Below are 25,053 nucleotides of genomic sequence, written 5' to 3' on the forward strand. Positions count from 1 at the left end.
TGGCCCGGCCCTTGGGAAAAGCTGACGGCGCTTGGAGATCCCCGCGGCCTAATTGGCCGCATCCGCCGCTGGTCTCCGCCTCCTTGAGGCTCTCCTCGGGTAGTCCTGATCCGACCTCTAGCGGCGGAGGTCTGACCACGTCCCTGCCCGGACCCCGGGTTGTGTGGCGTCTGCTGTCTCTATGCCTAGGCACACTTAAGATTCCTCCCCGTGGCGTTCCAGGCCCTCCGGACCTACCTCTTGCCTTGCCTCATTTCGCCCTGGTTCGCTTTGCACACTTCTAGCTTCCCAGCCAAGACCCTCTACAGTCTTCTGTCCGGCAAGAAGAGGCCTCTTTCTCCTCTGACTACTGCCCTTCAGCTCTTTGTAGCTGTCTTCTATTTTAGCCTTTATGTATCTCTCTCTCTCTCTCTCTCTCTCTCTCACACACACACACACACACACACACACACGGTAGATTCAGTGAGATAGTAAATCGATGGGCAAGACCCCAGAGGCACTGGGAAAGAGACCCACATTCCTTCCAGGCTCACTCACCCACTCCCTCTTCCCGCTTAAACCCTCTCGGTCTTGCTCCTAGTCCTGGTCTCCATGGCATCCAGGCCTGGGTCACATGCCCTCCTCTGACCTCAGGATACAGCTGTGCCTGGCTCCCAGGCTGCAGTTCTTGGGTCTCAGGGACAGGCTGGCTTCACAGGGGGACAGGTTTGGGTAGTCACACGGGGCCTCTTGCTCAGAACTCTGTGCTTGCTTTAATGCTCTGCTGTTGCCCTCTTGTATATATGTGTGTGTGTGTATAAATATATATATATATTTGTATATATGTATTTATAATTATATAAAATATATATACATTTATATATGTGTGTGTGTATATATATAAATTGAGCAAGGGGCCCTGCAGTTTTCATTTTGCACTGGATCCTGCAAATTATATAGCTGTCCTAGCCAGAGACCTCAAGAGTTATCCACCCTGATCCTTACCATATTTCAAATGATGAGGGTTGACTTCCAGGTCCAGCTTTCTTTCCAGGATGGCAAATTATTGTTTAATCATTGATTTTCCTTCCTGGTCAATGGCAGATCTTGCAGATCCACCCTCGCTGTCTTTCCTGGGGGTGGCAGATGCTGTCTTGGTGCCCAACCCGGATCACCTCTCCCCTGCCAGTGAACCCATCTTCCAGCTGCTGTGTTGGCTTCACACAGCTGCCCCCTTCCCTGGAAAACTGCACTTACAAGAGGGAGCACAGAGGCCCTAACCTGGGAATTTACTCCACCTTCCAAGTCACGGACTGATACAGGGTACCCAAAGGCAGGTTCTACTCTATGGTGTGGCTTATGTTCCAGAACCCTGTGATCATGCCCAGGCTAGGATTTGAGACTCTATCACTGCTTAGCATCTTTCCTTTCCCCCATTCTTCGTCACTCCTTTTTATTTTTTTTAATTTAAAAAAATTTTAAAGGCTTTTTAAAAAAAGATTTTATTTTTTTAAAGTAACCTTTACACCCAACATGGGGCTCGAACTCCCAACCCTGAGATCAAGGGTCACATGCTCCTTCAACTGAGCCAGCTAGGTGTCCCTTCTTCACTCCTTCTTATACAGGTTTTTCTTGAAGTGTACTCCCTCAAAAAAAAAAAAATTACCTAATGCCTACCTTAGGCTCTGCTTCTAAGACAATGGGTAATTAACTTCAGAATCTTTCTCACCAGATTCTAAAAACAGTAGTAAGTTCTACTACTAGGTCTATCACAAACTTAAGAACATCACTTGAGGGGCGCCTGGGTGGCTCAGTCGTTAAGCATCTGCCTTCGGCTCAGGTCATGATCCCAGGGTCCTGGGATCGAGCCCCACATCGGGCTCCCCGCTCAGCGGAGAGCCTGCTTCTCCCTCTCCCACTCCCCCGGCTTGTGTTCCCTCTCTCTCTGTGTCTCTGTCAAAAAAATAAATAAAATCTTTAAAAAAAAAAAAAAAGAACATCACTTGAGCCCTCTAGTGACAGAAAAGATAATCCCCAAAGGCATTCCAGCCATGCTCCCTTGCCCATCTGCCAAGCCAATCCCACAGAGGAGTCAGACCAAGGATAGAACTGACCAATATCCCATTCAAAGGAAAGGCACTTAGAACCACCCTAGTCTCTCCAATTTTATTATAGGATGTGTGGGTAGGGGAGGGAAGGGGCAGATGGGTGACATGCGGGAGCTGGGGGCCCTCCCCCACCATGAGCTTCAAGGCACAGTGTGTGGGGGGAGGTTCAGGAAAAGACTTGAGATGAAGATCAGAAAGCCAAGGCAATCAGTGCCTTACATGGGACAAGGACTGTTCAATGTGGCGCGGGCCCTCCTGCACCAGCACGAGAGGAAAAGCCTGCTGGGTGGCGAGGCTGAGTCTCTGCTGACACTGGGTGGCTCACGGGATTGGTTACTGCCGCCCAGGCCTGGAAGCCCAGAGACAGACTCAGGTGCCCTCCCTCCCTGTAAGGGGCATGGAAGCACTGCCTCCCAGGACGCAACTTGGTTGAGCTGGCTGGCTCACGCCTCCTTTGGTCTGGAGATCAGCGGGGAGTGAGACATTTTGGTCTGAAAGGCTTTCTTTTTCACCTCAGTGAAAATGGGCAGGGGAGAGAGGTGGGGGGCAGTGCAAAACAAAACACTCCAAAATTGAGACAGGCTGAATCTCAGCTCTACCACTCAGTGACCTTGGGCACGTCACTTCACTTCCTTGAGACTCAGTTTCTTCATCTGCAAAATGGGAACAATTACTGTCTGCCTCACAGGTTTGTTGTGAGGATTAAATGAGAAAATACAAGTAATGTTAACAGAGTGCCCCAGACAGAGAAGGCTCAGTATGGATACTTCAGTGGCAGACATAACTCAGCGGATGGGAGGCCTGGGAATGTGTCTGAGGAAATGTCTGCCTTCCTCTTCCAGGTTTAAGAGTGAGCCCCTGTGGGGGCAGGTGTTGGGGAGGTGTGGCTCCAAGGCTTTAATGAAAAAGTCCAAGGATCTCTCATGGGCCTGAGTAGAGGACAAGGATAGGGTTGGGGGTACACTGACCTTTTTTAAAAAGCTGGAAGAAAAGGAAGAGAGGACTATTTCTTCCCATAGGTGCAGCTGCAAAGACATCAAGCTGGACCCATCTAGGATTTCAGATCCAGCCATCATGGGGCTGCTGCTGGGGGAAGACACCACCCCTTCTTTCTCCTCAGCGTTGGGGTTATCAAAAATACCTACAAACTGTGAGAAACTTCACATAAAAACACTTTTCTGCATATATAAAAAAGACTGGCTGTGGTCAGTGGCTTGGGACGTAGACCAAGGCCTTAAGAGAGGCCAAGGAGGGCCAATGGCCACTCGGTGGTGGGCCAGCTGGTCTGGGCTGCCCTGACAGCTGGGGCAGCACCAGCCCTGCGGGAGGCTGTGGTCTTTGGCTGAGCTACACTACTGTGGAGCTGGGTCTGTCATCCTACTGTGACCCTTGCAGGGGTAGGCGGTTGGGGGTGCCTTGGCCCTGGGCCTCAGGAACCCCTCAGTGGACTCCCTTGCTAAGAGCAGAAGTCTCCTTCACAGTGAACCTCTCCAGGCAGCTGACCTCCAGCAAGTCCCAAAATAGGTGCTGGGTGTCCTCTCATTAGGTTGGATTGAGTGGTCTGGGAAGCCAAGGTCCCAGGCACAATGAATTCTCCTTCTGAAGGAGGGCTTTGCCCTGAGCCTCCAAAAGGCTGTCTCCAGCTGAAACTCAATCCACTGGGGGACACCAGGCAGGGGGGGCAGCCAGGAAGGAGGCTCCAAACAAGAGTGCTTCCCTGGCAACCCCTCCTTAACCCCCAGTCCAGGGTTTCTTGATGTTTCTTTTGGGAGGGGGTGAACGTAAGGAGAGAGGGGTGGCCCACTCTTCCTAGCACCACTCCTCCCTGATCTTCACCTCACAAGGACCTGGACTATGTGCCCGAGTGGGTGAAGTCCAGGGAGATGACCCGAGGCCCCGTTTTTGGTATCCTGAACAGCTTCTGGAATCATGTGGGTAGTAAAGGGCTAATGGTGGCAGCTGGAGCCAGAGGTTCATCCATCCAGTCAGCCCAGACACCCCCGTCTACCCCCCATTGACCTCAGGTCCCACGGGCAGCCTGGGAGTGGCAGGGGTAGGAGTGCGAGGACCACTGGCTCTGGGCCTGAGGGGCCTGTCCTCAGCACTGGAGGCCCTTCCTTCAGCTCCCCTGCTCCAGCCGCAGCTCCAGCCGGGCCTCTCATGGCCTGAGGGCACACTAGGGCTGGAGGAGGGGCAGGCCACGCCGAAGGCCCTCCTTCAGGAACTGCATATACGTGGCCGTGGACGGGTCTTCAAAGGTGGACGAGAAGCTGAAGACGTTGTTCTCAATATCCTCGGGCTTCATGGAGGTGATATCCAAGAAGTAGTTGGCGTTGATGTGGTGGACCTGGGAGAGGGGCTGGGTGAGGAGAGTGAGCGGGCCCCCACTGCTCCCGGTCTGCTCATGCCCTCCTGGGAGAAGGGGCCACTCTCAGGCCTCGACTGTCCTCACTCCGAGGCAGCTGGCAGACAGGCAGAGCAGAACCCAACCCAGGGCCCGGCCGTTTCCCCTCCCGCCTCTGGGCACACAGGGCCCTCTGCCTGCGGAGCTCTCCCACACTCATCTACTGGCCAGAACCTAACGCCTCTCTGCCTTCCCCTCGCCCCCACCCCCCACGGCCCTTTTCTCCTCTGTTCCTGTGACCCTTGAACTCCACACTCCCTTCTGCCAAAATGCCCACCCACTCTGTGTGCCTGCTTCCCCCCTTCCTCTTGCCCTGGCTACTCAGCTCCTTAAGGGCAGGTGCCCAGTACACGAGCCAAGAAACAAATGGACAAGCGGGAGGGCGCAGTCCCCAGGCCAAGTTTTGTCCACCGGGCTCTGGATGCCAGGGCTTGCCAGGGCCGGGCCCACCGTGCTGAGTGCCAGTGGCCCTCTTCCTGGCCAGCCTCAGCTCTTGCTCCCCGACTTCCTCCTCCGCTTGAGAGCCTGGGGAAGCTGACGACCCTCCCACGGCCTTCAGTCCCACACTAAACCATCCCTCGGGACTCAAAGGGGAAGGGGCAGGAGATTCTGAGGCTCACATGCAGGCCCCGTTTCCAAACCAGCGGCACTTCTTAACTGTGTAACTTTCACCAAGTCTCTGGACCTTTTTGAGCCTCAGTTTCCTTGTCTGTAAAATGGGCACTTGTCATTGTCCCTCTCCCAAAGCCGTGTGAGACCCCCGTGAGAGGCTGTGTGTGAGTACTTATAGGGGCCCCTGGGGAGAGATAGGATCTTGCAGCTTGGCTCGACCTGGGGCCCCCTGGTCCTCTCTGCTTGTCATGAGGCCCGGGCCCTCCTTCCACCTTCCCTCCCAGAGCTGGCCACTACGGTCCAGGGTGAGCTTTCCCTTCCGGGCCACGTTCCTGTCCATTCCCCGAAGTGCTGTCGAGGTCCCCCTTCTTGTGGAAGTGTCCCCACCCCTGCACGAGGCAGGCAGGGCGGGTGTGACAATTCCTATTTTATAGAGGGGGACCAGTGAGGTTCAGACTGGCTGGGAGAGCGGCAGGAAGTGGCAGAGCCAGCCCCGAAGCCTGATGAGGTCTCTGAGTGCGTGCCCCTTGCTTGCTGTTTCCTCTGCCCCGAGCTGTCTGGCCCGACTGGGGGAAGGCGCGGGGGGCTGCCTACCACAGTGCCGTTGGGCAGACAAATCATCATCTCCACGGGGAAACTGTACTTCTCCAGGTGCAGGTCAGCTAGCTTCTTGTGGGACGGGTTCTCCTGGTTGTTCTGTGGGGACACGTGTCCCGATGCCTCAGCCACCGGCCCCGTCCCCGGGGCTCCCGTGGGCCTGTTGCCACCCACCCGCCACTCACCTGCAGGTCTTCCAGCTCCCTCACCAGGGACCAAGTGCTGATGAAGCTCTCGTTGAGGAGGGCGATGATGGGCGAACTTTCCAGGACAGTCTCCCGGAGAGTCCGCCCCGAACCTGTTCAGGAAACAGCAAGGCCGGAAGGGTGAGGCGCCCCCACATGTCTTGCCGGGTTCTCTATCAGCAATAAACCTCCTGGGCTGTGGAGCCGTCTGTGCGCCCCAGTAAGAACAGACTCAAAGAGCCTGCCACAGAGTAGGTGCTGAGTCGAGGAGCACTGTAATTCCAGTCAGTGACATTGTGGCGTCCTAGGCTGAGACGGGGCGGGGGGGGGGGGCGGGGGGAGGAGGGAGACAGACAGATGGACAACAGCCTCGGCCCAGGGACCTGCAGACAGTGCCAGCTTCTTAAATCCACTAAACTTTAGAGCCCAGGGCCTTTGCACAGATTATTCTACCTAAAACACTTTTCCTCCTGCCACCTGATAAACTTCTACTCCTCCTCCAAAGTCTCAGCTTACGATCCCTATCTCTGAGAAGCCTCCCCTGAGCCCCCCGTTACAGTCTTGTGCCACCCTGCACCCTGCCCTGTGTGCCGCTCACCACGCTTGTCTTCATTCGACGCCCGCCTTCTACACACGCGGCGCTCCCTGAGGACGGGGACCACTTCTGACAAGACTCCCAGCACCCAGCCTACAGGCCTGGTGCGGGCGGGGCCTGGGGTGTTTGTGGACTGACTGGATGAGGGCAGGGGCACGGTCTTACCCATCTTTGTCCCCGCTGTCAGACGCCCTAAAGCTCTGTGTCCGGTAGGTCTTGGGTCGATCTTCCGAATATGTGAACGCACTACTTTCTTACTTGTGTGCAACCCTTCACGGCGCACAGACATGCTTACACCCATTTTCACAACTCTGCGGGGTGTGTTCCCCCTTCCACTGTCGAGAAAACTAAGGCTCAAGGAGGGGAAGTCACGTGGCCAAGGTCTCCACGCTGAAGATGGGTGAGCTGGGCTCTTCCTACTGCGAACACCAGCTTCTTCTGAGCTCAGCGCAGAACTCCCCCGGGCTCTTACTCCACATCCCTGCCCTGTGTAGTCCCCAAGCACAGGACAGTCCTGTTGGTCTCAGAGCCTCCTGTACCCCACGAGGTGTGACGTGTCCCCCCATTCTCTCAGCCTGGCAGGGTCTCCCTCACCTCAGCAGGACTGGTCATCCAGGGCCCCCCACAGCAGAATTGAGTGCACCAGCTTGTTCTTGGCCCTGGCGTGGTCGAAGGCCTCGATGAATGGCAGATAGGTGACCTGGGGCCAAGGGGAGACACAGAGAAGGTACCGTGTGCGGCTAGGGTCCTATTCAGGAGGTATGGACAATGTGTGTGTATGTGTGTGTTTGTAGGGTGAGTGTGTAACTGTGAGTGCATGCATATGCGCGTGTGTGTGTGAGAGAGAGAGAGAGAGAGAGAGAAAGGGTATTGCTGGGCCAGGGGATGCCTCCTGCCAAGTTCTGAATGGCAAAAGAGAGGCCCCACTGGTATGGGCTGGGCCGGGCAGGGAGGTGGCCTCAGCAGCAGGCCCTGTACCCAGCCTGGAATCAAGTGCCACCCCCCCCCCCCCCGCCCACCGCGCTGTTCCCCCAGCCCTGGCCACACACAGCTCGCCCCTGCCCTCACTCCCGTCTAGCCCCACCTTCTTGAAGGGGTACATGGCCACCTCCAGGCGCCGGGCGGCCTCCTCCCAGCTCAGCTCCTGCTGCCACTTGATCTCCTCAAACACAAACTGGAGGGGCTCCCCTGAGGGTGGGCGGCTGTCGATCATGTTGCCATCCTCATCCAGGATCATGGAGGGGACCGATGGGCCCAGGGCCTCCAGCTCCATCTGGGCCAGAGGTTAGGAGGGATGACATCAGTGAGGGTGTCTCAGAGAGGGGCAAGAATCCTTGAAAGACCCTCAAAGATCCCCCCACTCAATGCAGAGGTGGAGGAACTGAGGCCCCGGGAAGGGCAGGGCCGGGTCAGGGCTGCGGTGAGTCTGGGACAGAGCCAGGGTCCATCCAGGGCTCCTTCCACCACGTGAAGCCGTCTGAGGGCCAATGGCAACTGTTAGGTTTTCTGTGCAGGATCAGGTGGTTTCCCAGAATCCTGCTTTGGGGACAGCTGGCCTCAGCCCACCAGGAGCTCTGGCTTTCACCCGGACTGCCTGCGGCACCCAGCCCTGCAGACCTGGGTCGGGACCCCTTGTGTGCTCACCTGGGGGATGTAGCCAATGTCCACCTCCATGTTGCTGCTCTCACCGGCCCCGTACAGCCACTCCATGTCCACGTTCAGAGACCTGGCGACAGGGAGAGGGGAGCCAGGGCAGAACAGCCCCGTCACCAAGGCTCATGTCAACCTTTCTCTCTCTGAGAGCACACAAGCCTCCCCATTTTACAGATGAGAACACCAGGGCTTGACAAGGTGACCCCGAGGTCTTAGGGCCACTGGGATTCTGCCCGCAGAGCCTGGGCCCTCTTTTGTCCCTGGGCCGCCTCTTCAGGAGGCGCTGCAACCACACCACGCTCGACTGGCCCAGCCCCTTCCAGTTTCCAGTTCACAAAGGGCTTTCCCATCCGTGTCTCACATGCTGCCCACGGCTCTTTGAGGCGGAGAGATCATCAGTGCCTCCCTCAGGACACGGAGAGGGGCAGCCTGAAAGCCCGGCGCCCGCCTCCCTGAGCTGGCCCCCCCCACTTCCCCCCCCCCCGCTGGAAGTGTGGCCCCACCACAGGCCACCTGCAGATCGGCCACATGAGGGAGCCCCAGGACCGACAAGTAACTTCCTTGGGCAGGGTGGAGGGGGGGCGCATGAGGAGCTGGGAAGCCCCCGGGCCTGGTCCCAAGACACAGGCTCAGGAGCAGCTGGTCATTTGCCCCTGCCTTGTTTCACCCAACCCAGGACCCCCACCTCCAACCCTGGGGTGGAGGCAGATGTGCTCTGGGCTGAGCCTGTGCATTTGGGGGGGGGGGGGCTTGCTTGCTGAGGGGAGGGAGAAGAAGCCACTCCTGCTCCTGGGGGCCACTTTCTCTTCCCAGACCCTCCCAGCCATCCCTTCATGCATGCCCAGGAGCCATCCCCCCGTGTAGCTGATGAGGAAACAGGCCCAGAGACAGCCAGGGCCTTGCCCCAGGGCCATGCAGCCCACTGGTGCCACGGTGGAGACTTAACTATGGGGCTCCCAACTCCCAGCCAAGGTCTTGTCCCTGTCCTGGGTCACTCAGACCCACTAAGCAGCCACTTGCTATCAGGGAGGAATCTGGAAAGACTTGAAGCCAGGCCTTCTGGTCCCATGCTCCCCTGACAAGAGGCTGACCCTGAGCAGGCTGGGCAGGCAGGCAGGCGGCCAGCATGGAGCCCTCCCGAAAGGCCTCTTCCCTCCACCCCCCAGGGCCTGTGGTAGCAACTGCTGGCAGTGGAGGGCCTGCCCCCAGCACTACATGGGCTGCTCCCTTTGCCTGGTTAAACCCTCCTCACCCCACCCCGCCCCACCCAGCTCTTCCACGTCTCTTCCTCTGGGCAGGCTTCCTGGACTCGGGCCAGCCAGGTCCCTGCCCAGCTGCCAGCGCTAGGGTGCCATGCGCAGGCTGTGGTCATGGGTGTGTGGGAGGTCTGGCAGCAGAATGAGGGGGTTAGGCTCCAGCTTCGGGGAAGGTCTGCGGCAGTGGGTCCCAGGCACAGCGCTGGCGGTCCCGGCCAACTGGGACATGGTTGCCAGATGATGGAATGACCCACCTCCGCTCACCTCTAGCTGCCTGCTCCTGGGTCAGCTCCAGGCCCCTTCCAAGAGAAGTGGCTCTGGGGAGCGAAGGAGGGACAGAGACGGAAGGGGCCTCTGGGCCCCTGCACCTGAGCTCCTAGAGCTGGGGGGTGGAGTGGAGCCAACTCTAGTGGGGTGCAGGGCTGGGCCGGGGCCAAGGCTCCCACCTGTGGTTGGGCACGAAGAGCCGGAAGTCTCGGATGTGAGTGGCGTCTTTGGAGAGGATGATGTGGCCGGTGAACTGGCCAGGTGAGAACCAGAAGGGGAAGTCAGGCGGCTCGCTGAGCTGGAACTCGGCGTGGATCCTGGGGGCGGGGGGGAAGCAGCCTGGCTGGGAGCAGCCCCCTGCTGAGCCCACCCTGCTGCTTTTGTGCCAAAGCTGGGGAGCCCTCGGCCAGACTCTCATGGGGAGGACAGGGCTGGGCAGGGGACGAAGGAGAATGTGTGGGGCAGGGAGAGGCCATGAGGCTCTCCGAGCGCTGCCCATCCTCAGGGCCCGGCCTGGCCTGACCAGCCTTCCTCTGAGCCCTCACAGCCTCTGCGGGGTGTGTGTGAGCTGGTGTCACGGCTCCTAGGCGCCCCCTTCTGGGTGGGTAACCGTCACAGCCACCAGCCTCATGCTAAGCACGCCCCATGCTTTCCCCGCGCTCCCAGGAGGAAGTCACCACCACCACCCCCCCCCACAGATGAGGAAACTGAGGCCCAGAGAGCCAACACTGCTTGCCCAAGACCAGAGGGTGGTACGTGGTGGCACTGGGGGCTTCTGGGAAGGCCCTGCCCTCACGGTGCCGGGCCCTTCCATGCTTCCCGGGGGTCCCCGGCCCGGCTGAGAGGCCAGGGAGGGTGTCTGAGGACTACACACCGGAACATCACAGTGTAGTAGAAGTCGCTGATGGCCGTCAGGCAGGCGACAGCCCCCTGAGGGGCAAAGCGGGTCTTCACGAAGGGCCGAGGGTGGAACATGCTCAGGAGCCGGTGGATGATGACCTGGCGGGGGCGGGGGGAGGGGGGGGCAGTGAAGACCCGTGCTGGCTTGTTGGGTCCTGATCCCCTAGGTGAGCGTCTGTTCTGGGCCTGCAGGCAGGGGGTGCGGGAGGGGGTTGGGGGTCCGGGTGCAGAGCAGACGCAGAGGGGGCCATGCCTGGGCTGGGGCTAGGGCTCACTATGGGGCCTTCACCTCTTTGCCCTTGGGCGGTGGTGGATAGAAGCGGTTGTTGGACAGATAGCCGGTGAAGACGCTCAGCTCACTGGGGATGATCCACCAGGGCTCGCCCAGCTCCACCCGGCCCCGAGGAGGAAGGAAGGGCCGGAAGTGGCGGGCGGCGAACACCGCACTCGGCGAGGCTGCCGTCGTCCAGTTGCGGAGGCCAGATAGGGCCAGGCGGGAGACCTGGGGCGGGGGGAAAGCCGGAGCTCTAGGGCGCCGAGAACCACGACGTGGGCGTCCCCGTTCCACGCGGGCCTGGAGGTCTCCCTTGAGCCCTGACTGGGCCCACAAGTGAAGGGAGCAGCAGGACCCAGGGGCTGCTTTGTCCTGGGGACGGCCAGAGGCCTGGCAGGCACTATCTTGCCAGAGCTGAGGCTCACCTCACCTCCCCGGCCCCCGGCAGCACCCTGTTGGCCCGCTCAGGGGCAGCCCAGGCCGGAGCTGGCAGGGCCAGTTAGGGCTGGCGGGGGGCCGGGTCGGGGGAGCTCTGTGCAGGGGTTCTGCCGGCCTCTTCGCCAAGCCCAGGCCTCCCAGACACATGGTCCTGCCTCCCTCCTCTGCACCAGATGGCAATCCTGACAGCCACTGCCTGCCACCCCCTCCACCAGCCTTGCCTTCTCCCTGACCTTCTTCTCTCCAAGTGTCCCCCTGGGGCTAACGTCCCACAGAGGGGGCCGAGGCTTTGGAGAGAAGTCTGAGGAGAAAGGTGGTAACCACCTGTTGGGGGAAATATCGGGGGTAAAGAGCAGGATGCGACCGCAGAGAAGGGGAAGGAAGGTCACCCCCAGAGAGCGCCCCCTTCTAGAGTCGCCCGTACCACGCTGGCCGGGCACCTGGCATGCCCGGCGTCCCTCAGCTATTTCCCCATCAGTACGGCCCCATCTCTGTCAGGAGAGCTGATGCGCGGGACAGAATGAGGGTCAGACTGTGCGGGCCTGTCTGTCTGCACGTCTGGAGCACCGAGGCAGGACCCGGGGCACGTCCTGGGGTAAAAGCTGCCCCTTGGGCAACCCCTCCATGCCCCTCTGCGCCACAGGCAGGAGTCCCATGAGGCATCCGCCACTAGGACAGCACGTGCCTGGCCCCTTCGGGGGGCGCTCCGCCACCAGGGAGCTGCCAGGTCTTCCACGGCATCAGGCTCCCTCTCCCTTCCCTGCCTCCACGGTGGTGGGGGGGCCAGGCTCACTGGGAGGAGAGAGGTTCTCGGAGCTGCCCCCCAAGGAGACTGAGCAGGCAGTTCTCTAAGCAGGGCCGGATGTGCTGCGCCCGCTGGAGCTGCCTGCCCGCAGGGCCCTGCCCATGGGCTGGCCGCCCCGGCAGGGGAGCTGCCCGCGAAGGGGGACTGCGCTCTGTGGGGCGCTGCTCCTGACCCATCTTCCCTCCAAGTGCAGCTGCACCCTGGCACCCCGCCAGCTCCCACCCTGTTCTCACTGCTCTGCGGGGGACTCATCTATTCGGACAACTTCAGCCACCAACTATCCCTGCCAACCTTCCCTCCCCAGGTCTTCTGTGGGAGGACAAACCTGTGTTTCCAACCTCACTTACTGGACTGTCCCCCTGGACATCCCCAGGTGCCTCGACTTCAATGTGTCCAGACTGACGTCATTCGCTCCCCACCAGACCCATTCCCTCCCCTGGTCCCCATGGGGCAAATGGCCCACCAAGAACGGGGCTTCTCGTCTCCTGTTTCTCCCCAGCCTGCCGAGCATCTGACGAGGGAACCCTCCCATTTCAAAATCTGCTATGGTAATTTGCTGCTGCAGAATGAAGGCCAAAGTCAGGCGACGAGGCCCTCTGCAGTCTGGCGACTTCTCTTCCAGCCCCACTGGCCGGGATGCCCCTGCCTGTGTCCCACGTGCTCTGGGGCCAGCCGCACCAGCTCTCTGTCCGCAGGTGGCTGGCCCGGCACTTCCTGCCTTCAGACCTTTGTTCATGCTGCAGTGGCCTTTCAGGGGAGACCGAGAGGCTGAGTTGCTGTGGGCTGGGCAAAGAGGAAAAGTTGCTCCTGGCAGAGGGAACAACATCCAAGAAGGCTCACAGCAGGAAGAAAGCCTGGACATCTGGAGTGGCTGGAACAGAGCAAGCTGAGGGGGAAGGGCGGGGAAGGCAGGCAGGGTGTGGGGATGCCTCGGGGCCAGGATGGGCTTGCGACCTTGGCCCAGGGGCCTCAGGACGGGGCGGCAAGACCGACTTGCAGAAAGTAATGAGCTGGTTCCAGTGCCCGTGCTGCCTCCTCTGCCCGGGTCCTTCCATCCTTCCATCCCTCCCCTCCCACCCCTCCCCCTCCCCCCCCCCCCCCCCCCCCCCCGGCTCAGCCCCCTCCTCCTGCAGTCTCTGTCAGACACACTGGCTCTAGGAAGCCAGTCCGGATCCCGTCTGGATTAGGGGCTCATGCTTACCCCTCCTGCACCACACTGTGTCCTAAACAACTGGGTTGGCATCGCACCCACTTCTGGACCCCCCAGGGCCTGGCACACTGGGGTCATGGGGGCAGCTAATAAAGGAAGGAAGGAAAGACGGAAAGCGAAACAGAGCACAGACCTATTCTCGGGGGTCAGTGTGTGCAGACGATCCTGTATCTGTGGTCCCACCTGGGGGCAGCCTCCACTGCCCCCCACTCAAACTCACCCCCAGGAACCCGTCTTTGCTCTTGGTCATGGACTCCGGGCGCAGAGGCTGGAATCGGGCTTCTATGGTGAGCGTCTCCTCACTGGGGTCAAGGGCCAGCTCCGCCTCCTCGTAGCTGGCCGCAGGAGCGGACCCTAGGAGACACACAGTTGCTGGAGAGCGGCCCTGCCCTCCGGCTGCAGGGCCTCTCTTCTTGGGGGACGTCCACCCCCTTCTCCCCCCACACTGGAAGGTGATTTAAAGGGGCCAGGCTTAGAGCTGGAGGAATAGTTAACAATTCCCAAAGTAACAACCAATAAGTATCTCATTTTAGTTTCACAGTAGTCCGGAGAGGCCGATAATAACATTATTACCAATTCCACTTTACACATGAGAAAGTGGAGGCTCAGAGAGGTGAAGTCACTTCCCGAAGGTCACACAGCTAGGTCGTGGGGGAGTCAGGATTCAAACCCAGGCTTGTTTTACTCTAAACCCACAATCAACCATGACCCTTTTCTGAGGGCACTGTGATCTCAGAGACTCCGTTTCCTTAAAGGCTCAGGAACCAGATGACCTGCGTTCAAATCCCCCGCCTCACCAGCTGTGTGATCTGGCCAGTGGCTTGTTATATGAGGATTGGATGAGAGAACCCACGTGGTGTTAGCACCAGGTTTGGTACAGAGTGAACCCGTAATAAACTTTAGCTGTATTACTACTACCAGAGGATTCAGGGTCGGGGAGCCACGGAGCGAGGGCTCAAACCGAATTCTGACTCCACCCTGTGCTCCTTCCACCTGGCCAGGCTGGCTGGTTGTCCAGCTTCCCTCTGTTCCGTGAACTGAGTCCGAGATGAACTTGGTGCTGGGCCCACCAAAGGCAGCATCTGGCAGGCAGCTGCCTCTCCCAGTGGCTGGGGTCCCAGCACCAAAGAGAAGCTACTGCCTGGGGCATGCAGAAGAGAACGCGGGCTGGGCCTCATCCGCCCGGCTGCAGGCTGAGGTCAGTTCCATTTCCTGGACCATTTGGGGCAAATCACTCAGTCCCTCTGGTTTTCCTACATGGGCAATCGAGGCCATGCTGCCCTGCGTGTCCCTGTCCTGGGGGCCTCTTGAAATGAACGCTTGTCAGAGAGCCACTGAGAAGAACGAATGAAAGCGAGAAACAGGACTGTCTTTGACACCATCTTAGGTATCATTAAGCTCTGAGATAGACTGCAATGTCCTCCAGAACGCCAGTTTGGAAGAGAGGAGACTCGCTTCTCCCCGATTTTCTGGGTGGTCCTGTTTCCTCATCTGTCTAAGGAGGGGCTGGAGTGGCAGTGGTTGAACTTGATTTCTCAGGTCTTTTCCTGCCTGAGGTATGCCCAGTTTGAGACCTTTCAAGTGTGGAGGGAGTCATGATGAAGATTGAGGGAGAAATGAAGCCTATTTCAAAAAGGGTGACTGACGGAAGGGAGGGCCCTAGACACCTCTCAGGGGTACGGCAGTGGCATTGCTCGCCATGGTGCTGTCCCCGGGCAGCTTCATGGGACAGAGATGATGCTTGGCATCCGCTGGCGAACTGACTGACAGGCCAACTGGAAGCACTGGGAGCAACTCCTAAACAGGCATCATCAGAATCATTCGAGATGCCTTTCTAAAGGGCGTATGTCCAGAATCCTCCTCAAACCTACTGAGTCAGAATCCTCAGGAGCTAGAATCAGGAAGCTGCCCTTTTCATCAGCATCAGCTTCTGATGTAAAGCCCTGTTCTGAAGAATCACGGTTATTTCTGCATTTGTAAGCCGATGTAGCAAAACTTTCCAAAGAGCAATCTGGAAACCTCAGAGAAAGGGAACAGTTGGAATATGCAAGCCTATCCGTCTGCCTTGCTTTTTCAAGTATTTTACTCTTATCACAGATTATTATTAATACCACTGTCCAGCACGTTATGGCCTTTTAGTTTCTTTCATAAAAAGTTTTATTGCCTGACTTATAAGCAACTCATTAGAGACAATTCGTAAAACTTTTAAGGTATAAAGAAAATTAAACACACTCATAACTGAACCAACTAGACAGATGGCTTCTGGTTCCTGCATAGATTTGATGTTTTGGGCTTTGTTTTATGTTTTCTTTTCCCAAAATTTGGTCCAGTTTTGCACTCCTAGCAGCCTAGGTGTTAAGGGAGGGAGAGAAAGATTTATGCGAAAAAAATTACAAATGCCCTCGAGCCCAGCAAGCTTGTCCAACATGTCATTATGAGGGAACTCACTCTCTCTGTCCATAAAAAAGGACAAGGAGGTGGCTGGGTGATGCTCTGAGGAGTGTTTGCAGAATAAGAGGTCAAGGCCAATCCACATGAGGCTGAACTGTTTACCTGCCCATCTGCCTTCACCGCAGAACTGAATGCCACTGAGAGACACGGACCCACATCTGCTCCAACAAATTCGCATTTTTCATCTGACCCTCCTTCTCTGGCAGGCACTGTGGTCACCAGACCAGCAAGTGGCCGACCTACCCGACCCCGCCTGAGACACGGAAGGCCCGTCACTGGCCCCTGGCACTCACTCACCCGAGGGCAGCTGATGTCTCTCTTCCTTGCCTTTCCCAGCTATTGACCTACTTACACCCAGCTATTTGCATAACTAGATCCCAAGTTCAAGAGATGTCACAAGATGTTGGGAGAGAAATGGGCACAGAGGTTGGGGTGCTGGTGACACCGTGAGAGAAGCATTTAATAATTCATTAGAATATTTCAGCACCTCATCTTTATTAAAAAAAAAAAGTTACTGATTACAAGTAGGTAAAAACGGATCGCTAGGACAGGCTAGGAATCTGACAGCCCTGAGCAGAGTTTAATCGTTAGTAATACTGGTAAGAGCTCCTGTCTCCTGAAGCTACTGTATACTGGCCACTCTGCAGACATTCTCGCAATCCTCAAACCTGGGAACCGGTGTGGGACCTGGAGCCAGATGGCCCCGGTTCTAATCCTGGCCCTGCACCTCCCTGCGCCTCATCGCCCTCTCCAGGCGGCCCTCCTGCCAGGAGCAGGCGCGGTGGTCAGGAAGCTGAGGGCCATGACGCACGTGCCCCCTCCCCAGGCCCCAGCCTCTCCTGGTACCTGTCAGCTTCTCAGCAATGGGCTTGAACTCCTCGGGGCTGATGTACATATCCCGGTCTGCGTCCAAGGAGGAAAAGAGAAAGAGGCCTTCCGTCCCCAGGGCCTTCAGCGCGGACTCCTGCTTGGGAGGAAGGGGCTCCGTTGAGCACCATTTGGATACCCAGCTGGGGGTCCTAAACAGGCAGAGGGGGCAGCTCCCAGCACCACCTTCCTGAGTTCTCACAACAATTCCCGGTCCACCCACCCAAATGTCACCTCTGTACCATCCCAGAGCCCCAGTCCCCCACCCGGTCCCTGCTGGGCCCTGCTTCACTCTGCTCCTTCATCCACTATCCGCTAAGCCCAAGGCTGTCCTAGTCTCCTACCTGCTCTCGTCCCCATGTCACATTCTTTCACCAGTGTCCTCTCCTGTCCCCCCAGCACTGTCCCAGCACTCCCCGGGGCCACCACCAGACTCTCCCGGGTCCCAGCTTCACTCCCACTGTCCAGGCCACCGGTCTGTCCCAGGCCCTGCCTCACACTGGGCCAATGCTCTGGCCTCCCGGCACAGTCCTCCCAAGTCTGCTCGACCCGCCACCCCCACCCTTTTCCCTCCCTTTCATGCCACCCTCCCCGGCCCACCGGCCCCGACCTTCCATCGCGCCCCTACCCCGCAACCCGTGCCTCCCCGTCCCCTCCCCCCTCCCTCCGAGCCCGGCGCCCGCCCGCTCCGGGCCCCCCCGCCCCCGCCGAGCCCCCTCCCCCACCTCCTCCCAGTCCCGCCCCCCCCATGCCGCCCGGACCCCGACCCCCAGGGCCCAGCCCCCCCCCCCGCGAGCCCCGCGCCCGCCCTTCCCCCGGGGCCGGACCTGCCGCGCGGCCGCCTGGGCCTCGTTGTGGCGGGCGTAGGCTCGCGCGGCGGCGGCGGCGGCGGCGGCGGCGAGCAGGGCCCCGAGCAGCGCCAGGCCGCGGGCGCGGCGGGGTGCGGGCGGCGGCGCGGCGGGGCCGGGCTCGGGGCCGGGGTCGGGGTCGGGGCCGGGCGGCCCGCGCTCACCCGGCCGGGCCCGGCCCATGGCGGCGGCGGCGGCGGCGGCGGCGGACTCGCGGCGGCGGGGGCGGGGGGCGGGGCGGCCTCCGGGCCGTGGGGCGGGCGCGGGCTCGGTGGCGTCAGGGGGCGCCCAGCGAGCCAGTGCGGGGGCGCCGGGGACTCCCTGCCGCCCGCCTCCCAGCCCGGCCTGCGCCTCGGCTCCCAAAACGAAAGCGGGGCCTGGGCGTCGCGTCCCGCCGGGCGGAGGCCTGGGAGGCGGCGGGGCGGGGGGCGTCCGCACCTCGGAAGCTCGTCGGGGAGGGGACTCAGGGCCACCAGGCTTCGTGTCCCCCTCTGTTGGCAGACGCGAGGGAGGCCCGAGGGGGAACACCCCACTCTCCACCCTTATCCCACCTGCTTTCTAAACCGTCTTCAGTCCTCTTGAAGAGTGGAGACCTACCAAGAAAGCCCTGCCCCTACTCCATCCCCGTCGGGGTCCAGAGACTTCCACTTCTGCACGTTCGCGGGGGGGCGGGGGAGCGACCTGTACACGGCCACCCGCAGGTGCCGCGGCCCTGAAGACCGCACCTGCTGGGGCCAGAATGTCCTCACCTGTAAGGGGGAGTCAAAAGAGGCCCTCCCTGTGGATTGTAGTGCGGAAGAAATACCTGGGTTGGTGGGACTGGCAGCCCCTTGGCATGGGCAAGGCCGGACTGTGACTTACCAGCTTCCCTCTCCTCTGCTGGACATGGCACCACCACAGGAGCGATTTTTCTAGAGAGCAGTTCTTGGCATGCCTGGAGGAGGACCTGGGAATGGGGGTGGGTGGAGTTTGAAGAAATACTTTTGGATCTGTCAATACTTTTGGTTCCTGTCTCCAGAAGCCTTGGTTCCACTGGGGCCCTCTTCCATTATTTTAAGGTCTCCAGGAGCCCGGGGATGGCTCTGTCTTTCCCAGGAGAGGGCAGAAACCGCCCAAGCCTCTAGAAAAGAACCCCAGCCCCGGGCGAGCAGCAGCACCATCCTTGATCACTGCCAACCCCAGTCCATGTGCACCTGTCAGGTCCCAGATGCTGGAGGGACCACTATGTGCTGGACTTGGTGTTGGGTGCGTTATGCTCTTACTTGTTCTCAAGCAACCCACTGAGGTGAGGATTGTTTGCCCACCCAGGTCTGAGTCCACATCTCATGCCCTGCCGCCTCCCGGGGGATGGCCCAGCCGAATGATTGGGGGTGAGGACTTTCTTCTACCACCACTTCTGTCCTTCATGGATAACCAGCCATGACAGCACCCTGTGCGCAGGGCCCCATCTTCCCAGAGCCCACACAGGACCTGACACGTGGTAGGCACTCTAATGTCTTTTGGATGAATGATTCCCAGGGACTGAGAGTTGTGGGCTCTGGACCTAGCTTTTACCCAGTGCTCTGGCCCCAAAGCCTCAGGGGGACCCACGGAGGGGCTGACATCTGCTGTTGGCTTCTGAAGGCTTCCAACTGTGCTACTTCCAACTCATTACCGCTAATGTTTGGGGACACCCTGCATATGACAGATGCTATTAGAAAACCAAATTCTGCTCTATCAGGAAGCAAAGCTAACAGAGCACAAAGCAGGTTAGGAGGGGAAGATTGATGAGCCAAGGCCCCTGGAAAATAAATGAGGGAAGTTTTCTTTGCCAGAATACTTTTATGTATTACACTTGGTTCTTGTTAAAGACACAGACACCCCACTGATCTCCGTGGCCCAGGGCTGGGGAGATGGGCTGCTGGGATTGGGAGGGCGCTGGAGGAGGGGTGGGTTTACAAGACTTGACTTAGATCCGTGAGCCTCTGGGAAGAGGATCCATGTTGGGACCCAGCTCTGGGAAGACAGCTCTGGGCTTGGGCAATGGAGCTGGACTAGGTGTCCCACTGGTGACACCCTTCCCAGGAGGCTTGTCTCCAAACCAAGGACCTGGGCAAGGCTGGGCCTTGAGAGATTGGGCCAGGAGGGTCGCTCTGGTCAGCAGTGGCGCTGCAGGGGCCTTTTGGCACCTTGTCTCTGAGCCCTGAGTGGGCAAGGGTGGTATTTGGGAGTAGCGGCAAGTGGAAATTACATCAAAGTAAGTGGCATGCTGGCTATGTCCTTGAGGGGCTCCCAGGTGAGCAGGGAAATCATTCTTACACCCGTTCAACACATGTTTATGGAGGGTCTTCTATGCTTGGTTCTGGGCATTGGGGATCCACAAGAGAAGACAAATGGAATCTGCTCTTCTAGACAAGTCAATGGGTACTATGACCCCCACTCCCACCTTCCCCGGAGGTAAGTGATCTGAGAGAGGGCTGTATGTAGAGGAGGGTCCCCGTGACTGTCAAGAGGGGCCAGAAGAGGCTTCACAGAGTGGAAGGCCAGCCAGGCCCTGAGTTCAGGAGGTCACCAGTCAGAGCACCAGGGGAAGATCATTCCAGGGGCAGGAAGAGCAGAGGCAAAGGCCTGGCGGCATGAACGTCAATGGCATGTCTCTGGCATGATGAGAATTTGAACAGGGGGGGAGTGTGAAGGGAGGGGGGCAGGAGAGACAGGCTGGGGCTCCGAGCAACTTGTGAAAAGCTTGGACTTTATCCTCAAGACAACAGAGTCATCCGAAGAGTGGGACATTCAGCCACGGAGGCTTCCGGTCCTTCCCCTCCCTGCTGTGTCCCTCCCTGCTGTGTCCACAGGGGGCATTGGAGCAGACACCCCAGGGCGCTCCATCCGCCCGCTGGAAGAAGAGGCAGGGCCAGGGTCACTGCCTCATATTCTGGTCTGTGCGCACTTGCTCTCTCTCTCTCTCTCACACACACACGCACACACACACACACCTGTCTGCCCTCTCTTCCGCTTGCTGTTTCGCTGGGGCAGACTTGCTGGGGAGGGGCCCCTGCTCTCCAGGGAGAAGATCAAAGTAGGGTTTTCGACTGCAGCTCCAGGAGGATAATGAGCTGGGGTCCGAGGGGGAGGAAAGCCATCTGGTGCTGGGTTTTGTGCTTCTCCTCTAACTCGAGGAACCTGGACGGGCAGAGGGGTTATTTGCTCTGAACCCAACCCCTGACATGTTGCTGGCCAATCACAGGACCAGCATTTGGGAGCAAAATGCCACTTGGGAAAGGGGAGGCTTTACCTGCCCAGACCACGGGGGCCTCTCGACAAGCTCAGGCCCTACTGTGTGCCCGGAACTAGTCTAGGCTCCTGGCACACAGTAGTGAAGACAGACGAGGTACTTCCTCTTTTGGAGCCAAATATTCTAGCAGGGGGAGAGAGGTGATACACACGCAAAGAAGATCACTTCGGATAATGGTAACCGTGAAGGGGTGAGACAGGCCGGGGGCAGGCAGCTTCCCCAGGAGGAAAGGAAAGAAGGGAGAGCCGAAGGGAGGGCATCCCAGGCCGAGGGGCCAGTGCAGAGGCCCTGAGGAGGAAACAGCCTTGGTGTGTTCAGGAAACGCGTGGAAGGCAGGGCGGGCTGTGTGGAGTAACAGGAAGGGCTGGTGAGAGAGCCGGGGCCGCACGGACGTTGTAGGCCGAGGCAACAAGCTGTGGTTGGATACAATGGAAATCATTGTAGGGTTTTAAGGAGGGGAGTGACGTGTCACTTGTTTTTATTATTTTTTTAATTAAGCTTTTTATTTTAATTCCAGTGTAGTTACCTGATGTGTCTTTAGACAGACTTTTCTAATGGCCAAAAAGGAGACAACCTCCATCTCCTCTGATGAGTAGATAAACAAAATGTGGCAGATCCGCACAACGGAGATTTGGGAGCAATAAGACGGAACAAAGCACCACTACGTACTACAACATGGACAAACCTCAAAAACATCACACTGAAACCAAGAAGCCAGACACAATTGTAGGACTGTAGGGTATTGTAGGATACCATTAGTATGGCAGGTCCAGTAAGACCAATCCGGAGACAGAATGTAGATTCGTGGTTGCCTGGCACGGGAGTGGGGGTGGGGAGTGGCTGTTAATGGGCACAAAGCTTCTTTTTGGAGTATAAATGTTCTAAAAGGAGATTATGGTGATGGTTGTACAAATCTGTGAATATACTACAAAAACATGAATTGTATACTTTAAATGGGTGAACTTTATGGCATAAAAATTATGTCCCAATAAAGCTGAGGTTTTTTGTTTTTTTGTTTGTTGTTTTTAAGACCTTTCTGGTTTCTGGGTAGAGAACAGACTGAGGGGAGCAGGAGTAGACAGAGGGAGTGGGGGGGCTGGTTCAGTATCAGCCCGAAGCATCGGGGCCCTGGGCTGGGGGTGGGGGCCGTGCAGCCCGTGTCCAGTAGACAGTGGTGTCCTTCCCGAGGTGGGAAAGCCTGAGAGTCCCAGGCTGCCGTGTGGACATGACCCTGAGCCTCGTGTGGAGCGCAGTGCTGGGGAGGGGGCATGTGCAGGAGTCTGCAGCTGTGAGCTATGGGGACCGTAAACTTTCGAGTCACCAGCCTATAAATGACACTAAAGCCACAGGATTCAATGAGATCATTGAAGAAGAGAGAAGAGGCCTTTGGTTTGCGTGGCCTCGGCGGCTGGTACGTGGCCACAGATGTGGCCGTGCCCCTGAGTGCTGAGGGGCTTTGGTTGGATTCGCAGGCACAGGGCTGATGCTAGGATTAGCCAGAAAAGAGATGAATTGTGGGGGTCACGACTGCCTTTGGCTAGGCTCTCTCATCCTGTCCAGGCAGGGAGATTTATTTCCTGGGGTCAGGAAAGGCCCGCACGTGGACTGCTTTCTTCTCAGCGCCATGTCCACAGGGGCCCTGGGAGCCACTCTGATGCGCCATCAGGGTGGAGCGTCACGGGGCTGGAGCGGGTACTCGCTGAGTTTTCCTGGCTGGGGTTTTTTGGAGTGCTGAGCAGTGAATGCCAAATCCAGAAGAATTTTTCCCTCTTATAAAAACACCCTTCCTCCAATCCTGTTGCTCATTCAGGGCTGGAGGCTGAGGCTCTCAAATGCAAAGACCGGTGAGAGTCATGCAAGCCCCAAGAAATGAGTTGGACATTTGGGGGCCTCCCAACGGTTAGTGTCGAGCCCGGGAAGATGGTGCTGGGTCAACAGCCCCAAACTCGTCTGCTCTGAACTGTGCCCAGGGCCAAGGAGAGAATAGGGGTTGGGGTGATCGAGCTCCCGGTTTGTCCAGCACTGAGGGGTGCTGAGGCTGGGGGCTGCTCAGTTTGAAAAGCAGCAGAGTTCTGGGCAAGCCGGGAAGAGCTGGCCCCCTACCACGGGAAGGCCGTGTCTCCGGGTGCCCCGAGGTGCTTACTCGTGCACCGCACCCACAGAGGGGTAGATGGGCTTTATGATGACCAGACAAAAAAGCGTTAGAGCCCTGAGTATATAGGACATAAGTTGTTTTAAGTTGTCTCATAAATATGAGACCGAAAACTCAGTGGAATGTCTATAATCTGAAGACTGAGAGGGAATTCAAAGGCCATGTGCCTGAAATCAGTCCGTGGTGGAAGAGGTCAGCACAGGGTTCACTCCAGGGATGGCGGGTATTAGCAGAGAGCAGGAGGGAGCTCTCTGGATGCTGGGAATATTCTCTATCTTGATGCGAGGGGAGGCTACCGGAATGTGTACACAGGTGAACACTGCTGGAGCTGTGCCCTTAAGAGTAGTGACTTCTACACATGTGACTGTGTCTACACTATACCTCAGTGGAAAGGCTCTTTTAAGGGGCGCCTGGGTGGCTCAGTTGGTTAGGCGTCAGACTCTTGATCTCGGCTCAGGTCTTGATCTCAGAGTCGTGAGTTCAAGACCTGTGCTGGGCTCCATGCTGGGCATGGAGCCTACTTAAACAAAATAAAGTTCTTTTATTTTTATTTATTTTTTTAAGATTTATTTATTTATTTGAGAGAGAGAAGGGGCGGGGGGGGGGGAAGAGCAGAGAGAGAGGGAGAGAGAGTCCCAAACAGACTCCACACTAAGTGCAGAACATGATTCGGGGCACGATCCCACAACTCTGAGATCATGACCTGAGCTGAAACCAAGAGTCGGAGGTTCCACCGACTGAGCTACCCAGGTGCCCCCAAAAAAAGTTCTTTTAAAAAAAGGCTCATTTGGGAGCACCTGGGTGGCTCAGTCTGTTGAGCGACCACTGGATTTTGGCTCAGGTCATGATCTCAGGGTCATGGGATTGAGCCCCTCGTGGGGCTCCGCTCAGCAAGGAGGGTAAGGAGTCTGCTTGTCCCTCCCCCTCTGCCCCACCCCCACTTGCACTTGTGCGTGCTCTCTCTTTCTCTCTCTCTCAAATGAATAAATAAAGTCTTTTAAAAAAAGATTCATTTAAAGGCTCAAGGAAGGGGCACCTAGGTGTCTCAGTCAGTTAAGCGTCTGCCTTCAGCTCAGGTCATGATCCCAGGGTCCTGGGATCAAGTCCTGCATCGGGCTCCTTGCTCAGTGGGGAGCCTGCTCCTCCCTCTTTGCTGCTCCCCCTGCTTGTGCTCTCTCTCTGTCAAATAAATAAATAAAATCTTTTAAAAAATTTAAAAAATAAAGGCTCAAGGAAAAATGGGACTAATTTAAAACACTGGAGCCATGGAAAAATAAAAGTCAAATAAAGGAAGACACAGTGATTGAGCTGGAGGGATGAAGGGTTTCCTTAAGAGAAAGATCGAGGATGTAGAGACAAAGATGAAAGAGAGAGGAGGAGGCAGATAGCTCCTGGCCTCTGGTGAGGTGGGATTAGAAGGTTGGACACGTCTGTCTGGTCTTCAGCAGGAGAGATCCCAGAGAGATTTCCCAGACGGAGAGGCAGTAAGTACATCAGAGAGCGGGTCAGATGTCTTCCCTAGGGAGCACGGACAGGCCCCACAGGGAGGGTCCTAAAGCCCCAGTGGGTGGCGGCAGTCAGGGTGGCCCCCTTGGTGATCAGGTGAGCTTGGGACAGGGAAGGTGCCAAGGCCACATGGCAATTGTAGGTGGGGAGCCTCATGCTGGGAGAACATGTGAAGCCGGAAAGGTGACACAGCAAAGGGTAAGGGTGCAAACCAGGGGACACAGGTAGATCGAAGCCTGTGCAGGATGCTCCATGGAAGATCATCTCCTGGTTCGAATTGCCCATGGGGAAGGGGTGAAGGCAGATGGAAAATGGTGTTTGAGACCCAGAACTCACTGGCATCATACCTGCCCCAGATCCAGAAGATTCCAAAGAGAAAAGAGAAGGCCCCAGAGCCAGAAAACAGCCTTGGTTCCACACAGGCTGGCAGAGGAGAAGGGCCATCTGAGGAAGCAGCTTCAATTTTCGAAAGCGCAGCTGGACCTGCTTGACAGGAGTGGGGCCACAGAGGGGAGTGGGAGCTGCAGGAACAAAGGTCAAAGGAGAGGCTGTGGTGCCTTGAAGTCTCCGGTTGCCCTCCAGATGGGAAGAGTCCAGAGCACCATGGAAACACAGGGCAGGAGGCCCTTGCTTCCCCGGTACTCCCAGGGGGACCAGTCTCAGCAGCTCCTG

At 57.8% G+C, this 25,053-nt stretch overlaps 2 protein-coding genes across 4 annotated transcripts in view; both read right to left on the reverse strand.

Annotated features, from left to right (window-relative positions):
- Positions 1-2,131: 2,131 nt before the first annotated feature.
- SELENON (selenoprotein N) lies at positions 2,132-17,632 on the reverse strand. Its single transcript, XM_036114904.2, has 12 exons — positions 17,429-17,632; positions 16,581-16,698; positions 13,504-13,637; positions 10,846-11,058; positions 10,531-10,655; positions 9,836-9,973; positions 8,125-8,206; positions 7,565-7,753; positions 7,075-7,180; positions 5,886-5,998; positions 5,698-5,799; positions 2,132-4,434 (listed from the first exon to the last, which is right to left on the reverse strand). Exons 1-12 carry the CDS (start codon positions 17,630-17,632, stop codon positions 4,264-4,266), a joined length of 1,695 nt encoding a protein of 564 aa, XP_035970797.2. The 3' UTR covers positions 2,132-4,263.
- Positions 17,633-18,071: 439 nt separating this feature from the next.
- MAN1C1 (mannosidase alpha class 1C member 1) overlaps positions 18,072-25,053 on the reverse strand; it is a 149,812-nt gene continuing 142,830 nt past the window's right edge. The window contains exons 13-15 of one of the 3 annotated variants that reach the window (XR_004924409.2): positions 24,729-24,902; positions 18,311-18,395; positions 18,072-18,198 (exon numbers count right to left, since the gene is read on the reverse strand). Coding sequence is in view for 2 of the 3 variants with exons in the window: in XM_036114882.2 (XP_035970775.2) it covers positions 24,394-24,902 (509 nt within the window). In the remaining variant the exon portion in view is untranslated. Of the gene's footprint in view, positions 18,199-18,310; positions 18,396-24,199; positions 24,903-25,053 lie in introns of those variants that run through there. The other 2 variants (XM_036114882.2, XM_036114898.2) reach the window with 2 other exon arrangements.

This window comes from Halichoerus grypus, chromosome 5 (genome assembly GCF_964656455.1).
Source record: "Halichoerus grypus chromosome 5, mHalGry1.hap1.1, whole genome shotgun sequence".
NCBI classification, from domain to species: Eukaryota; Metazoa; Chordata; class Mammalia; order Carnivora; family Phocidae; genus Halichoerus; species Halichoerus grypus.